Below are 19,035 nucleotides of genomic sequence, written 5' to 3' on the forward strand. Positions count from 1 at the left end.
AAAAAAAGCAATGTTTTATTTGGCTTAAAAAGTGTGTTCAAAAATTAAATCTCTTTGTAAATTACAATACAAAAGTTTATTCTATCTTTGAGGTTGGAAAAATGGCACAAATAAACGCTGAATCCTGAACAATATTTGCGCTTTAACTTCGAAACATTTAATAAAGAATGACAATAATTTCTAGAACTGGACGTAACATTTTTCTTTTTTACAGTTACTATGAAATAACCTGTCTTCGTTGATGTACTGTCTTCCATGGACGTAATTATGTATTCTCTCTTGTCTCGTCCGTCTTACACAGCCTATGAAATTTATGCCGTTTTCGTGTCAAATTCACAATATCATACTTTTCATAACCTTTCAAACTACTTATTACTCTGTCATTTAGAAACGATTGATTTGTAAAGTTAATTTTGTAAAAAAAAATCCTCAATCTTGGATAAGAGTCTGCAACGTCATTACGTGGAACGATTTTTTTTTTTTTTTTTCACCACATTATAAACAGTCCGTTGAACTTATTTGCGCAAAACGAGCAAAATGCAACGGAATACTTCGCAAAGTACCACCAGATTTGGTCAAACAAAAAAATCGATGATGTTATCTTTCGCTAACACTGGAGGCTAATTGTCTGTTTACAACATTTAGTAATACTACTTTTTTCTTTCTTCTTGATGTAGTTCATGCACTAGTCATTTAATGGCTTTCTTGCTAACAGTGAAAAACATTAACACAGTAAACAAACGTAAGGGTGGGTCAACCAATCATGTGATGAAAACACAAAGGCAGGCTGACAGCTAAACCTTGGGCGAACAGCTGTGTTGAATGCATCTTACACCTTGCCTAAATAAGGTCACTTATAGGTCAGCTAATAAACATGAGTAATGAAGATTCTCCACTACCAACTCCTTCTTATATAAACATATTTCTAAACTGTTACTACAACCACAGCAATTAAGAAACGCCTAAATAAATAAATTCGAGTGAAACATACTCAAGCCCGATTGTTTTCAAATGCTGCCCAATAAGTCGCACAATGTCCTGAGTGGTCTTGTCCATTATCTTCGGAGTAATTTCCTCATTTGGTCCTCCATTAACAGCGTTGTCATCGGGCGAGATCTCGGCACCGTTTTGTTGATTGAAAGTATCGGAATGGTCTTCGGACACTCCATTGCGTTGCGCACAGCCATTAGCTGCTTGCTGCATTGTAGCGTCCAAAGTACGCGATTTCTTTCGCGGTGGCGGAGCAAGTCCACCGTCGTCCGACTCTCCGCTCGAGGCCAGGCTTGCTAACGGGTCGCCGTGGTGAAATTTGTGGAGACACACTCAGTTTCCCGAAGAAATCTAGTGTGAATCCAACGTCAACCACTCTTCCGACAGCACTACACCTTCCTACAGCTGAGCAATGTTTAGATTGTGACGTCATATACAAGGACCTGGGAAATAGGTTCGCCAACTAGCAAAACTCATTCAACTGGTACACCCATTTGCAGTTAGAGCGAGTCTCTGACCACGCTGATACTTCGACTTTCAGTTCATAGATGTCGCATCGAGTACAATATCTCTGGTTGTGTTTTCATTGCAAAATCACAGATCACATTTGTCAGCAGTGATAGACGTGATTACAGTCATACCACAACAAAGTGGGAATTTGCCCGGGGTCTTTAATCAATAATTTATAGTTTGCCGGGAACTATAATTGAGGCAGTTTGTTACACATTTAACTGTGTGGTATAAAGGGAAATACATATACATGTAAATGTTTCGCAATGATAGACAACTGGTTATTACCCACACTTCACAGTTTCCTTTGTTCGTTCTTAAGTGCATATGAGCCTGTAATAACCAAATTAGATACTTTCCGTTTCTCGAGACGAAGTATCGTCGTAACTGATCAATTCTCTTAGTTTTGCAAGTTCGGATAAGTTCATTAGCAAATTGCAAACAAATAGTCTTCATTAGCGTAATTCAAACATAGTCTTCTGTCGTAGCGATAAGGTGCCCATGAAGTGACGAAGTTGGACACACAAGTGATAGCGATGACCTTACTCTCACTACGTTCGTTATGTAACTGCGATAATTACATCAATAAAATCCAATACAACTGAAAATGCGTGTCATGTCTTTAAAACTAGTTAAGGAGTGTCACAGTGAATGCATCACTATGACTGCCGCGAGATTGATCCGCCACTAGAGCAGGTTTACTTGGTCATAGTTATGCGCAACTCACTCTGTGCGGAATAATATGACAAATGCTCACGCTCAAGCTGCAGTTGGGTTTTCAGTAATCTACAACTACATAGCCTTGCGCGGATCGGCGATTTGTGGGGAACTAGACGACATGTTAGTTAAAAAGTCCACGTGAAGAGAAACTAATCCGTCGCCCTTATTAGGCACTCACAGTAATAGCGCGGTACTCTAACCTTCGTCATGACACATGTAAGAGATTCCTTAGGAAGTGCTTGCTAAGGACTTACGTCCCGCAAAAAAGTGGACGAAATTCATTTAATTAGTTGGGCAGCTGTTAAAGGTATGAATCCTTTGGACTTTGCCTGTAGCTGTCCACACAGAGTAGTGTCAACATATACACCCAAGCTTTGCAGACTATTCTGAAATGCTTTACAGAGGGTAGTTCCGACTATGTCACAGTTGTCAGTAGAAGTACATGACCTGTTAACAGATTAAAGTCAATTTTGTCGAATAATTAAACAATTTCGACCGCTATGTCATTCAGTTGATGGGAATCGGTTCAGAAACGCCGCCACTTTCAGTTAGAATTTGAAGAACTTCGAGTCATTACGAAAATTTAATTGTGGTGAAGCACAGGAATTCGACAGCAGGAAAATGAAAAAGAAGGAAAAATGGTAAGAGAACGTCGACTGTGGGAAAGGAATGTAGCCCTAAGGGGAAGCAGCCTGACAGAATTTTGCACATCATTGCTAAAACTTGGTTCAGGAATCATGAGAGACGTTGTGTATGTGGAAGAGAACTGTAAACATCGTAAGGTTTCTGATAGATTATATAATCGTAAGGCAGATATTTCGAAACAAGATGTTAAGCTGCAAAACATTTCCAAAAATGGATGTGGACTCTACACACAATTATTGCATATTACAACTGAAGAAACTGCAAACATGTAGGAAATTTAGAAGGTGAGATTTAGATAAATTGAAAGAAACAGAAGTTGCTGAAGGTGTCAAAGGGGACATTAGACAGATATTGAGTGAAACAGGAGAAAGGAACACAAAAAAAGACGATTGGGTAGCTTTGAGATAAGATGCAGTAAAGGCACCATTACTCTGTGAACACTTCTTTGTGTTTTGTAACAAACTATTTGCCCAGTGTTTGCAGCACTATAAATAAAATTTTAACATCGTTGCGTCATACAAATTTATTAAGGTCATTTGCTTAAAAGTCCCTGTAATAATTGTACTTTAGTGTACTTAATTTATGCTTTTCACTGCGGGATATAGCTCCTGTGTACTATTATATGTATATATGTAGTTCATGTTTCTTTCTTCCATGCAAATATTTCCTTATCTCAGTTCTCTTTCCTTATATTTATTTTATTATTACAGTATAGACCTTAATATTTATTTCAGCAATCAGTTAATATTCATAAACTTTCGGGTATATTCTACTTGGTGTACAGATACTAATGTTAGCTGTCTGGCGTGTTAAGCAGTGTGTTGGACTTGTTTTGCCTACACGCATGCGCCGTGAACACCGTCCTGTGACAGAGCTTTCTACTGCAGTTACACGTTGCGTCTCTCACAATGCTACATCATAAATTTTTCCCTACCACATTTATCAGTTTGTGGTTGAAGGTGTATACATTTTAGCAGTGAATTCGTATCACGGTGATTAAATTCAGCTTATTACGTATTTCACATCAGCCTTGTCCAGAAACAAAATTTTAAATAACGAATGGCTTACCGTATTTCTGTTTACACAAATATAAATAACAATAATAACAATAGAGAAACTTATCCCAAAACCAAGTGAACATCTTTCATAATTTATAGTGAAATATTTTCACTGCACTTGAGCACAATAACGTAGTACAATAACTTCATGAGTCGGTTTAACCTTTTGTCAGCTCCATTCCATGTACATATTCCTTTAGATCATTGTGTGGATAATGACCCTTGTACTTCTCATTTATAGGGTGAGCTAGTCTACATGATCCTGGATGAGGGATTAGTGTAATTGCAAATTGGCCAGTGTATAAAAGTTGCCATTTGCGGTTAAGTTTTCCGTCTTTGGAAGACTTTGGATTCATTCACAACACTACTTCTTGTCCTATATGGAATTGTACATTACACCATAGTCTTTGTTTTTATACTCGGGCTTTTCTCTGGGATTACTCAAGGCTTGGCATATTTTCTATTCAAATGACATATCTCCCTTAGGTACTTTAGGCAGTGGTCTTTCCCACTCGTCCATTTCTCATTTCTTAAGCATTAACTCAGCTGGTATAAAACCTGTCGAATTATGTGGTAAGTTATTAATTATTTGCTGAAATGGTGAGACGAATTCGAGCCATTTTGTATGTTTCTTTAGTGTGTAGCAGCGTACAGATCTAATAGATTCCTTAAACACCCATGTTATGGGGTTTGCTATGGTATGAAATCGTGATGCGAATATGTGTTTTATTTTATTAGCGGTCGTGAATTCCTCTCATCTGTTACCTGTGAAGTACGATGCATTACCAGTTAAACTGTATCTGCGGCTTCCCTACTCTCGGGAGATAGTCATCTGTAATTTTTCTAATAACAGAAACTGTGCTGCATACAACTTAACACACTTGGAAATAAAAAAATTTTATTAGTTAATTACACACTTAGGACTCTCTTTTGCTTTTGTATAAGGACCGGCAGCATCCTATGTTATTAATTTTAAAGGTGTTGTGGGAACTATTGGATGTAGTTCAGTTAATTTTGATTTGTTGGAGTGTTTGGTCTTCTGACATGTAGTACATTTTCGAATTACGCGGAGAATTCGGCGCCGCTTGTTGAGTAAGTAGCAGTACATGTTTATCTTATCGATGCATTTAAAAACACCATAATGATCCCATACATCCTGAGTGTAAAGAATGAATTCATTTACAAACTTTGCAGGTAAAAATAGATGTACTTCAGTGAAACAGTACTCCTTTATAAATAGCATAAAAATTTTTAAGTTATTATCCTCATCTGCTTCACGTAGTTTGCGTCATACCTTTTTCCAGCGTGGATATTGCAATTGCACCAGACTATTGCAAATTTTTACGTGATGGAGTTGTTATGTTTTGTCTTGCATAAATGGGATGCGGAGTTCAGAGTTTTGTTTGGTGAGTTTTAAAAATTTATTTAACCCTTGGGGTAGCCTCGAAAAAGTGTCAGCAATTATGTTCTGTGTACCTTCGACGTACACTACCTTGAAACTAAATTCTGGAAAATAAAAACACCATCTAGCTATTTTCTGGACAGCAGTTTTCATGTCAAGAGAAAAGAAAGCACTTCATGGTCACAGAAAACTTTGATGTGTTTTCCCCACAAATAATATCCGAGTTTCTTAAAAGCCCAGACTATGGGGTGAGCCCCAAGCTCTCTTATTGAATATGATTCACATTCAGTAAGAGTTCTACTCGCAAAAAGAATAATCTTGGGTTTTTGTTGTCCATCTGTATCAGTGATTTGGTATAGGCATTCCCTCAGACCCTGCAAAGATGCATCAGTGCTTAAACACAACTCTTGTGATAAGTCATATATTTGCATTCTGTAGAGTCTCTTTTTTGTTTGCAAAGACGGTTTGACAGAAATAGAAAGCACTGAATCTCAAATAGTTATAGGTACAGAAAGCTGGCAAAGGCGAAAATAAGTTCAGCTGAAATTTTTTCAAACGACCTGACAGTGTTCAGAAAGGATAGAATAAATACAGTTGGTGGGGGAGTATTTATTGCTGTCAGATGTATTTTACCTTGTAGTGAAACTGAATTAGATAGTTCCTGCTAAATAGTATGAGTAGAGGTCATACTTGACAATCGGACGAAACTATTAATTGGATACCAGAATGAGATTTTCACTCTGCAGCGGAGTGTGCGCTGATATGAAACTTCCTAGCAGATTAAAACTGTGTGCCGGACCGAGACTCGAACTCGGGACCTTTGCCTTTCGCGGGCAAGTGCTCTACCATCTGAGCTACCCAAGCACGACTCACGCCCCATTCTCACAGCTTAACTCCTGCCAGTGCCTCGTCTCCTGCCTTCCAAACTTTACAGAAGCCCTCCTGTGAACCTTGCAGAACTAGCACTCCTGAAAGAAAGGATATTGCGGAAACATGGCTTAGCCACAGCCTGGGGGATGTTTCCAGAATGAGATTTTCACTCTGCAGCGGAGTGTGCGCTGATACGAAACTTCCTGGCAGATTGAAATAGTGTGCCGGACCGAGACTCGAACTCGGGACCTTTGCCTTTCGCGGTACTGGCAGAAGTAACAACGTATAAGTGATTAAATGGCCTCTAGCATGGAAACCATGCATTTACGGACATAAGTTCAATAGACCTTTATTGCTCCGTATCCTCTCATCGATCAGTCCTTAGAATTTGTACATGGTGCGAAATATCACCCTGTATGCTTCGTGGCTAAATCAAAATAAGATCTATCACAAGTTTATTAAAAAACTAGAAACCCACCTCGGGTTTCTAATTTTTTAATATATTAACCAACGATTGTTGACGCGCTGCGATGTTGAAAGTTCTTATCTATCAAAAGATTCGCCCCCGCACGCTCACCCCTGCTCAGGGAACGAGAAAGAGTGAACAGATTTTAGTTATATGTTCTGAGAGTGACATAAATAATTTTGGTTGAATAATTGATTTTCATGTTATAAATCAAAAGTGTTACACTGCACACGTTTCATTTCTGTTTCAGTGACTGATGCCCCTTACCTGGCTCTGGTCTTTAATACGTATTCAAGCCAAAAAGACGGATGAGTAAGTGTGATACGTGAAAATAAGACACCATGTATGAATGACATTGAGAAAAAAGTTGACTGTGTGTAAAGTGCAAGGAGCGGTCTGGCCGGAAGGGGGGGGGGGGGGGGAGGTTGGGGGTGGGCAGTAAAATCCCGCGAACCGGCCATGATTACATGGGACCCCCTCAGAATTATTGACATTCTTAGGAAACAGTATGGAGCTTAACAGCTCATTTTACATACGATTTCGAAGCTATTTTGGATTGCACGATTAACTGTTATGTAGTTACGTAGGACTCATACATGTAATTTCGCTCTTTACTGTAATTTTCAACAACTTCATGTCGAAATACTCGCTAATATTACTTCCACCCATTGGAAGGAACACGTATTGTCGATTCATTTAGTTGCAATTGGAACTTATCATTTACGAACAATCGAGTAACAAAAGAGATAATAAATATGCTGTAATGACGCCAAAGAAACTGGTGTAGGCATGCGTATTCAAATACAGAGACGTGTAACATGCAGAATACGGCGCTGCGGTTGGCAACGCCTATACAGAAGAAGACAACAAGTGTCCGGCGCAGTTGTTAGATCGGTTACTGCTGCTATAATGACAGATTCTCAAGATTTAAGTGAGTTTGAACGTGTTATAATCGGCGCACCTACAATGGGACACAGCATCTCCGAGGTAGCGATGAAGTGGGGATTTTCCCATATGACCATTTCACGAGTGTACTGTAAATATCAGGAATCCGGTAAAACATCAAATCTCCGACATCACTGCGCAGGAACGAGACCAACGACGACTGAAGAGAATCGTTCAACGTGACAGAAGTGCAATCCTTCCGCAAATTGCTCCAGATTTCAATGCTGGGCCATTAACAAATGTCAGCGTGCGAGCCATTCAACGAAAAACCATCGATATGGACTTTCGGAGCCGAAGGCCCACTCGTATACTCTTGATGACTGCACGACACAAAGCTTTACGTCTCGCCTGGGCCTGTCAACACCGACATTCGACTGTTGACGACTGGAAACATGCTGCCAGATCGAACGAGTCTCGTTTCAGATTGTGTCGAGAGGATAGACTTGTACGGGTATGGAGACAAACTCAAGACTCCATGGACCCTGCATGTCAGCAGGGGACTGTTCAAGCTGGTGGAGGCTCTGTAATGGTGTGGGGCGTGTGTAGTTGGAGTGATATGGGACACCTGATATGTCTACATACGACTCTGACAGGTGACACGTACGTAAGCACCCTGTCTGATCAACTGCACCCATTCATGTCCATTGTGCATTCCGACGGACTTGAGCAATTCCAGCGGGACAATACGACACCCCACACGTCCAGAGTTAGTACGAAGTGGCTCCAGGAACTCTATTCCGAGTTTAAACACTTCCACTGGCCACCAAACTACGCAGACATGAACATTATTGAGCATACCTGGGATGCCTTGCAACGTGCTGTTCAAAAGAGATCTCCACCCCCTCGCACTCTTACGGATTTATGGACAAAATGGTTCAAATGGCTCTGAGCACTATGGGACTTAACAGCTGAGGTCATCAGTTCCCTAGAACTTAGAACTACTTAAACCTAACTAACCTAAGGACATCACACACATCCATGCCCGAGGCAGGATTCAAACCTGCGACCGTAGGAGTCGCGCGGCTGCAGACTATAGCGCCTAGAACCGCTCGGCCACCCCGGCCGGCATTTATGGACATCCCTGCAGGATACTGCGGGGGTCCTACACGATATTACGCAGGTGTACCAGTTTCTCTGGCTCTTCAGTGTATTATGTTTGAAACCTGTAACAACTCTGTTTATCATACTGTCGCTAAAGTACTGTTGCTGACATAACAACATCTAATTACGTAGTAATTACTGTAATTCAGAAAACGAAACCAGATTAACAATGTAAATAAAATGTTTATTTGGGCTACTGTATTACACGTAACACGTAACATCCCTTTTATTTCGTGAACGGTAACACACATCGAAACGCGGTTTTCCGCAAATGTTAGAGCGTGGAGGGGCACGTATGTTTTTGTTTGGTTTATGTTTTTAGCGCTGTTGTCAACGGAGATATTGACGCAAGTACGTTTTTTAAATGGAACCGTAAACTCTTTATAACTGCATTCGATATCTCTTGAGAAGACAAAATTACAATGCTGTAGCATTTGGTAATGTTGCCGTTGAAACCTTTAGCAAAAATTCGAGAATTGCCCTAGAATGTAAGAGTGTGGTGGCCGGAAACGGCATTTTCGGTGCGGGCCAGACTGCGCAGTTGTATACCGTAAGGTAGCACCGCATTACGAGAATAAAGCTTTATTTCCCCTTGAACCAATTTATGCCCTAGATTCAGGTTCACCTATGAATGTTATATATGGAAATGCGATATAGGCTAGAATCTAGCGTTTCGCAAAGGGCTGGGGAAACCAATTTTACATTTGTGTATCCTCCCAGATTTATGTGAACTGAAACAGAGGAACCAACTGTTCATTATTAAAAAATAATGAGGTCTTATACGCTACAAAAAGCAACCACTGTCTGAAATATCTGAATGTTAGAAGGAAGGTTTGGCCTATCTTTTCCTGCATGTGGCTGTGTGCTCAGAAGTAAAATACATGCTGTCGGACAACTGACTCTGTCTACACTGCTCTAAATTATATCATATGGGATACATTCACTGAACTGTACGTTTTACCAAAAATACTTTGGTGACTACCTGTACATTGCAAAATAAATATTCTTCTTAACGAAATGTCGTTTCATGTTGAACGTAAGAGCCTAATGACTGTGTTACCAGTTACGCGCAATACACTCTGTCGACTTATTTGACATTGCAATGCAGTCTCGTGCACATGTAAATGAAATAAATAATTTACTAACAGCGAATTCGTAATCACTCAAATCGCATAACATAAATTTATTTTTCACAAAAATGGCTTTATCGTTTATTTAAGAACGTGTTCGAAAGGACAATGAACAGATGTAATTACAGTGGATGATATGGTAGGGTATGCACTGGCGATTCAACATATATCATATTGCGTAGTTGGTGCTTCGTCACAGACTACATTTTTGATTGCTCCCAAAGACAGAAATTAAGAGGAATCGAATCGGGGAACCTCGCAGGCCATTTGACAATAGAATTTTGTCCTATCTAACGTCCACGAAAGTTCTCACTCCGCATTTGCGTTGGTTGCAACGAGTGAGCTGGACAACCGTCGTGTTGAAGCCACATGCACTGTCGAATATCAAGTGGTACCTCTTCTAGAAGAACCGGCAGAATGTTCTCAGAAAATATCCTTTTGAATGTCCTGAGATGAAGTAAGGTCCCACAGTGTAATTTCGTATGATGCCTTACCGAACGTTTACGCTCCACGGACGTTGATGTTCGACATGACGAAGTCAGCGTGGATTTTCACCCGCTCAATAGTGCATATATGAAAATTTACATTAGCGTGACTAGTAAACTTTGCTTCATAGGTAAACAGAAAACGTTTGAGAAAAAAAAAAAAGTTGGGTCGTCTCGGAAACGTCTCTGTGGAGTCGTTTCATAGACGCTCGTCTCACTGGATTCTGTGCATCCTATTCTGTCCACCGCCTGATGGAGGTTTAATTTATTAACCCTTCCAAAAAGACTGAGCAATCAAACTAAGGCTTATTAAATGATATTATGTTTAATTTTTTTGTGTTCCATAGGAAATCACGACCTGTATTTATTACGTTTTTCCCTTCATCATACCCTATGTGTGCGTAGATGTGACTGAATGAGTGTTTTTGCGAGTGGTTTCGGGTTTCTTTTGTGGGGGACGCTTGGTTGGTTGCCGTCTGCTAGGAGCAGGTGATGTTTGCTTCTCGTTTGGAGGGTAGCAGAAGATGACCAACTTAGGATCCCAGTACCTGGGCAGAGAGATTTACCCCTTTTAATCTGACGTTGGTTTGTCTGTCAGGTTGGTGGCGGAAGCCTACCGCTCTGGTAGCTTCAGTTGCACCGGTAGTTGGGCGAATCTCGGTGGAGAAAGAGACTCTGCAGCTAGCGGTTGGTGAGTACAGTACGTAGCTCCTAGAGAAGGTTTCTGCTGATAGGAAGTAGGTCGAATTAGAACCTCCCTATCTCAAATTCATGGCACATTTAAGCACTTCAGCTGAACTGAAACGTGTGTAGTTACGTATTTTCGGAATGTGGCATAATTAGTTAAAAATCGGCGATGATGGTGGTTGAAATTAAAAGTGTGGAAGTTGCTTTGTTCCTTTCGGACAATCGTGGGTATGTAGATGGAATGATTAAATTATTGTTCCACTTACCTTTCGTGTGTTTTTCCTTTTTAATTGCGCGATTCTACAATTTTTTGCGAATTATTTAATTAAACTTTTTTATTCAGGCACCAGTCGTGTGTATTCATAGGACGTGCATCAAATTCAGCAATGAAATAAATGTGCTACGCAAAAGATAACCTCTGCGTCCTTTATCTTTCTCATTGATGCCAGTTTTCAAATTAATTGTCTATTCCCTGATTTTTTTGAGTTAATCTGCTTGCTTGTGATCATCAAAAATGGAAAAAAAATCTAAGTGAACGGTGTACTGTCTCAAAATTAAGAAATTATCACATTTAATTAAGCTCATTGATATACGACATACAACGCTCTTCATCTCGTTAGTTTCTTTGAAAAACTGCATTCTTATAATTAAATTGTTAATTCAATTAAACTGATAATTTCCAGGTCGGTCTTTTCTTAATTGTTAGGAAGGGCTTGACTTGGTGGCGACCCTGTAATTTTTCAGTTTATAATTGTCCTTGTGAGGTGGCTTAACCAGAAATTGCGCACAAGGGTTACATCTCCATTATTCATGGTACGTGACGTATGTCGAGCCTTGGCTAGGATCCTCTTACAGTTCTACATACGTACCTTACATCTCTCCGTTGCTGAAGGACAAACCGTCAAAATTCTGTACGACGTTCTAAATCGTGGTCGTCGAGTGCCTGTTGTAGTGAAGGATGATGGGGATGAAAATTCTGTCGATGCAGGATTTGAATGAGGCTCGTCTGAATGATTACACATTCCTTGGCAGTAAGTCTCTTCCACGGTGAGGAATCATTTAGCGTCGTAGCCAGGCCCCTCTTCGTCTTGATCCCCTGTCAGTTGCAGGCTTCTTTCTTGTCCTCTTTTCGACGTTCAAGCAGCCTGTCCGCACTAGTGTCTTCATAATTCGTGCTACTGCATGGGGCGCCGGACGCGGGCGATCCGGATAGATGGCCCTAGACCGCTGTACTTTTTTACAATATTTCTCTTACATCATCATATAAAAGTAGTATATCCAACTTCTCCTCATTGGTGTACATGTCTGCACGCAACGAATGTCGAAGCAGAAATGAGCAGCCTGCAATGCAGACAAGTAAACAGGAAAATGTGTTGAGAATTTGACACAGTGTAACACGAGAGCTCTGCTTGGCGAATTTTGCAACGCTAATGCCGATTCCGGCCACAGTGCCCTCAAATTCTAGAACGTTTCACGAATTTTTTACGACAGTTTTCAATATCAACATTATCAAACGCTGTATCACTGAAACTGTCTTCTCAAGAGCTAGCGAACGCAGTTATAAAAAGTGTACGGTTTCATTTTTTTAAAAAAGTACTTATTTCAGTGTCTGCGTTGAAAGGACGGCTAAAACCAAACAAACAAACAAAAAGTACGTGGCCTCGACGCTTTAACATTATCCGAAAACCGCGTTTCGATATGAGTAACCGTTCAGGAAATAAAGCGGGTGTTACATCTTACGTGACACCCTGCATACTGAAATTCTGTTCAAACTCAAAATTAATGTACTCATATTTGAAACAGGAATCATGGTAAAATGCAAATACGCTTCTCTGTACTGCCGCCAGATCGTGCCTCGGGCCTTGCAGCAGTGACAGCAGCAGCTACACTATGAGATCAAAAGTATCCGGACACCCCTAAAGACGTATATTTTTCGTATTAGGTGCATTGTGCTGCCACCTACTGCCAGGTACTCCGTATCAGCGATCTCAGTAGTCATTAGATATCGTGGGAGAACAGAATGGGGCGCTCCGCTGAACTCACGGACTTCGAATGTGGTCAGGTGATTGGGTGTCACTTGCGCCATACGTCTGTACGCGAGAAAAAAAATGGTTCAAATGGCTCTGAGCACTATGGGACTTAACATCTACGGTCATCAGCCCCCTAGAACTTAGAACTACTTAAACCTAGCTAACCTATGGACATCACACAACACCCAGTCATCACGAGGCAGAGAAAATCCCTGACCCCGCCAGGAATCGAACCCGGGAACCCGGGCGTGGGAAGCGAGAACGCTACCGCACGACCACGAGCTGCGGACTGTACGCGAGATTCCACACTCCTAAACATCCTTAGGTCCACTCTTTCCAATGTGATAGTAAAGTGGAAACGTGGAGGAACACTTACAGCACAAAAGAGTACAGGCCGACCTCGTCTGCTGACTGACAGAGACCGCCGACAGTTGAAGAGGGTCATAATGTGTAATAGCCAGACTTATATCCAGATCACACAGAAATTCCAAACTGCATCAGGATCCACTGCAAGTACTGTGACAGCTAGGAGGTGAGGAAACTTGGACTTCGTGGTCGAAAGGCTGTTCATAAGCCACACATCACGGCGGTAAATGCCAAACAACGTCTTGCTTGCATTGGACGATTGAACAATGGAAAAACGTTGTGTGGATTGACGAATCACGGTACACAATGTGGAGATTCGATGGCAGGGTGTGGGTATGGCGAATGCCCGGTGAACGTCATCTGTCAGCGTATGTAGTGCCAACAATAAAATTCGGAGGCGGTGGTGTTATGGTGTGGTCGTGTTTTTCACGGAGGGGGCTTGCACCCCTTGCTGCTTTGCGTGGCACTATCATAGCACAGGCCTACATTGATGTTTTAAACATCATCTTGCTTCCCACTGTTGAAGAGCAATTCGAGGATGGCGATTGCAATCGAGCACCTGTTCATAACCCATGGACTGTGGCGGAGTGGTTACACGACAATAACATCCCTGCAATGGCCTGGCCTGCACAGAGTCCTGACCTGAATCTTATAGAACACCTTTGGGATGTTTTCGAACGCCGACTTCGTGCCAGGCCTCATCGACTGACATTGATACATTTCCTCATTGCAGCACTCCGTGAAGAATGGGCTGCCATTCCCCAAGAAACCTTCCAGCACCTGATTAAAAGTATGTCTGCGAGCGTGAAAGCTGTCATCAAGGCTAAGTGTGGGCCAACACCATACTGAATTCCGGCTTTACCGATGGAGGGCGCCATGAACTTGTAAGTCATTTTCAGCCAGGTGTCCGGATAATTTTGATCATATAGAGTATCACCACCTGATGACGTCGAGCAGTTGCATCGATGCAATATTGTGCGACTTACTCAATACGATCTGACGGCAAACCCGAGAAATGTATTTGCAACAAATCCGTCGAAAAGGCATGAAAAGTCACACGGTAAAAATGCTTGGTATAATGTAATTTCAGTGTGATTAACAAAAATGTAATTAGCATGGTTTATTCCCACCATTTCACTTATTTTTCCAAGAGAACAATAGATATGTAATCGATTAAATGCATTCACAGTTGCTAATGAGGACAACCATCAGCTGTAGAATGGAATGACAACAATGAATATTAGTGCCGGACGGGGATTAGAACGCGCTTTTCTCGCTTATTACGAGCGGTCATCATACCATTTGGCTATCCGTGCAAGACTCACGGCTACACCCAACCTTCCATATGTCTCAACTATGCGCCTACAACCTTCATTCGTGCATCCATTACGTAGATTCCGGTACAGGCAGACGTAGTACTTGAAAGTCGCTTGCCCGGAATCGGCAGGTAAATACGATATTGCATACCGTAGATGTGTAAACGTCTTTGTATCACATTCCGTGCATTTCAGTTGTAGCCACCGGATGATAACACTTTTTGTAATTATCAACAACTTCTGTAATACTGGTTAGCGAATTAACAATACGCAACAATACACCAGTTGTTAGCAAATAGTCCGCAGCTCGTGGTCGTGCGGTAGCGTTCTCGCTTCCCACGCCCGGGTTCCCGGGATCGATTCCCGGCGGGGTCAGGGATTTTCTCTGCCTCGTGATGACTGGGTGCTGTGTGACGTCCTTAGGTTAGTTAGGTTTAAGTAGTTCTAAGTTCTAGGGGACTGATGACCGCAGATGTTAAGTCACATAGTGCTCAGAGCCATTTGAACCATTTGTTAGCAAATAGACCCTCTAGAAAATGTGTGGGAGGTTTAGCATGATGTAAGATCTTGATCAGAACTCTTTGACACCTGAACAATAACTGAAGTTTCTGGTCTTTTGAGAGCCATGGTGTTCTCTGACCCGTTTTCACTATCTACAGGCAACATCAACTGCAGCGAAGCAGTCAAAAGAAGTAAGTTCTAATGAACGTTTATCACTTTCAACAAACTCAGTTACGCCTACCAACTTTCAAGAACATTCATTTCAGCTACCATTGTCAAAATGTTTCGTAAATATGTTTACTTTGAATTATTTTTTGTTGACAACCGTCGGTTTGGAGGTCGTACTCGCAAAATGCAGTAGTAACGAATTACAGAAAAATGGAAAAGTTGGTTGAAGCCAACCTCGAGAATTATAAATCTGGGTTACAGAGAGAGGTACGAACGCTACAACTTATCGTAGAAGATAAGTTGAAGAAATACATACCCGCATTTATAGATCTAGAAATGCGTTTGCAGCGAGTGAGACACGACTGTTACCCACGCCCTACGTTATTCAGTCTGTATGCTAGGTAAGCGGGAAAGGAAGTAAGCAGATATTCGGAAATAAACAGAAAGTTGATGGTTTGTCCACAACACTGTAAAGCAGAGAAAAGAAATTTACGGCACAGCTTTACTAAAGGAAGAGATCAGTTGATGGGATACAACCTGAGGCATCACGGAACGGTCAGTTTGGTAATGGCATCGTAGGAGGAAAAAAAATGTAGAGGAGAAATAAGGCTTGATGACACCAAGAAGGTTCAAATGTATGGAGGCCTAGGGCAGGAAAAACCGATCGGTGAAAACCGATACTGTTATTTTAGTTCTTAATAACCGGTATTTTTCGGTATTTCTGTGGTCTCGGATGTAACAGGTTTAATCCGTTTTTTAACAATAACACATTAAAAACCGTCATATCAACTTGTCGCAGCAGCAGTGCTAAAATTTTTGGTTTTCAAATAAAACCTTTCTTTAAACAAATAATATATACAGTACTCATAAAATTTCCATTGCATCGAAATATTGGGTTATTGTAGAAATTGGGAAAAGCAGTCAGCACTAGCCGGCCGCTGTGGCCGAGCGGTTCTAGGCGCTTCAGTCCGGAACTGCGCTGCTGCTACGGCGGCAGGTTCGAATCTTGCCTCGGGCATGGATGTGTGTGATGTCCTTAGGTTAGTTAGGTTTAAGTAGTTCTAAGTCTAGTGGACTGATGACTTCAGACGTTAAGTCCCATAGCGCTCAGAGCCATTTGAATCAGTCAGCACTGTTTTAATAACAACGCCTGCAGCAATAACCACATCTCATCAGAACATGTTTGAAATTTCGTAACTGTTGACGTGTTGCATGTCCTATTAGATGGTACCCGTGTATGTGCAGGGTGCAAGAAGTGCCCCCACATGGTGTGTAAGCTAGTTTCTTGCTGTCGTCCTCGGACATCAGCTGCATTGGACAATGGCAGCATACCTAGTTAGAAAGTACACACATCAAAAATAGTATTGCATCACCTCGGTTCCGAAAGTTCCGGAATCTGTACAGAAAATTGGAATGGAGATCAACATTAACATCATTTCCGCCCTTTTTATTGCTCATGAAAACCACACATTGCATGTTGTACAACCATACAGCGAGACCTTCAGAGGTGGTGGTCCAGATTGCTGTACACGCCGGTACCTCTAATACCCAGTAGCACGTCCTCTTGCATTGATGCACGACTGTATTAGTCGTGGCATACTATCCACAAGTTCATCAAGGCACTGTTGGTCCAGATTGTCCCACTTCTCAACGGCGATTCGGCGTAGATCTCTCAGAGGGGTTGGTGGGTCACGTCGACCATAAACAGCCCTTTTCAATCAATCCCAGGCATGTTCGATACCGTTCATGTCTGGAGAACATGTTGGCCACTCTAGTCGAGCGATGTTGATATCCTGAAGGAAGTCATTCACAAGATGTGCACCATGGGGGCGTGAATTGTCATCCATGAAGACGAATGCCTCGCCAATACGCTGCCGATACGGTTGCATTATCGGGCGGAGAATGGCATTCACGTATCGTACAGCCGTTAACGCGCCTTCCATGACTACCAGCGGCGTACGTCGGCCCCACATGGTGCAACCTCAAACATCGGGGAACCTCCATCTTGCTGCATTCGCTGGACAGTGTGTCTAAGGCGTTCAGCCTGACCGGGTTGCCTCCAAATACGTCTCCGACGATTGTCTGGTTGAAGGCATATGCGACACCCATCGGTGAAGAGAACGTGATGCCAGCCCTGAGCGGTCCATTCGTAATGTTGTTGGGCCCATGTGTACCACGCTGCGTGGTGTCGCGGTTGCAAAGACGGACCTCGCCATGGACGTCGGGAGTGAAGTTGCGCATCAAGCAGCCTATTGCGCACAGTCTGAGTCGTAACACGACGTCCTATGGCTGCACGAAAAGCGTTATTCAACATGGTGGCGTTGCTGTCAGGGTTCCTCCGAGCCGTAACCCGTAGGTAGCGGTCATCCACTGCAGTAGTAACCCTTGGGCGGCCTGAGCTAGGCATGTCATCGACAGTCCATGTCTCTCTGTATCTCCTCCATGTGCGAACAACATCGCTTTGGTTCACGCCGAGACGCCTGTGCACTTCCCTTGTCGAGAACCCATCCTGTCACAAAGTAACAATGCGGACGCGATCGAACCGTGGTATTGACCGTCTAGGCATGGCTGAACTACAGACAACACGATACGTATACCTCCTTCCTGATGGAATGACTGGAACTGATCGGCTGTCGGACCCCCTCTGTCTAATAGGGCCGCTCATGCATGGTTGTTTACATCTTTGGGCGGGTTTAGTGACATCCCTGAACAGTGAAAGGGACTGTGTCTGTGATGGAATATCCACAATCAACGTCTGTCTTCAGGAGTTCTGGGAACCGGAGTGATGCAAAACGTTTTTTGATGTGTGTATTTTACAAAGTGCGGTAGCAACGAACTTGCTTTAAAAAGTCAAAAGCGGGAGGAGGCATAACAAACTCACGAGGTCACACAAGGAGAAAACATCCACACTGTTACTTGGAAGAAGAGATTAATCTGATTGATACACATGTAATTTTATTTGCGCGCTATAAACAATGGATAATAATTGAACGCTTAGTGTTGTGGTTGCTTCAGAGTGAGAAAATGATACCAGCGAAAAAGTGACGATGCAGAGAAGTCGGCAACGCGTGACCTTCTCTTACGCCGTCCCCGCAACCGACCCCTTCACCTTCACAGTCTTTCCTGCAGACCAATGAGACCGATTTCTGCCACAACCTCAACCCCATATAGGTGGTGATCATCTACTGTTTCACCTTCAGTAAAATTTTCCACCTGTGTTCGAAGTCTAAGATTATTATTGGATGTGATAGCAGAAAAAAACTGAAAATCGGTTATCTCAGAAACCGGTATTTTGAGCGGTTTCAATAGTCGGGTTAAATTGGAGACAAATAGAACTGCCGGCCTCAGTTGCCGAGCGGTTCTAGGCGCTTCAGTCCGGATCCGCGAGACTGCTACGATCGCTGGTTCGAATCCTGCCTCGGGCGTGGATGTGTGTGATGTCCTTAGGTTAGTTAGGTTTAAGTAGTTCTAAGTTCTAGGAGACTGATGACCTCAGATGTTAAGTCCCATCGTGCTTAGAGCCATTTGAACCATTTTTTTTTGGGGGGGGGGGGGATGGTTGCGGGGTGGGCAGCAAAATCGCGCCATGATTACATGGGATTCCCTCAGAATTATTGAGATTCTTAGGAAACATGCACCATGGTT

The 19,035-nt window shown here is 42.3% G+C and overlaps 1 protein-coding gene across 1 annotated transcript in view; it reads right to left on the bottom strand.

The window, feature by feature from the left end:
- The window catches only part of LOC126416767 (WD repeat-containing protein 26), a 140,102-nt gene extending 138,699 nt beyond the window's left edge, over positions 1–1,403 (bottom strand). Inside the window, exon 1 of the mRNA XM_050084612.1 lies at positions 992–1,403. Within this exon, the coding sequence (XP_049940569.1) occupies positions 992–1,203 (212 nt within the window). The 5' untranslated portion in view covers positions 1,204–1,403. The remainder of the gene's footprint in view (positions 1–991) is intronic.
- Between the last annotated feature and the right edge of the window lie 17,632 nt (positions 1,404–19,035).

The sequence above is a fragment of the Schistocerca serialis genome, chromosome 8 (genome assembly GCF_023864345.2).
Source record: "Schistocerca serialis cubense isolate TAMUIC-IGC-003099 chromosome 8, iqSchSeri2.2, whole genome shotgun sequence".
Taxonomy (NCBI): domain Eukaryota; kingdom Metazoa; phylum Arthropoda; class Insecta; order Orthoptera; family Acrididae; genus Schistocerca; species Schistocerca serialis.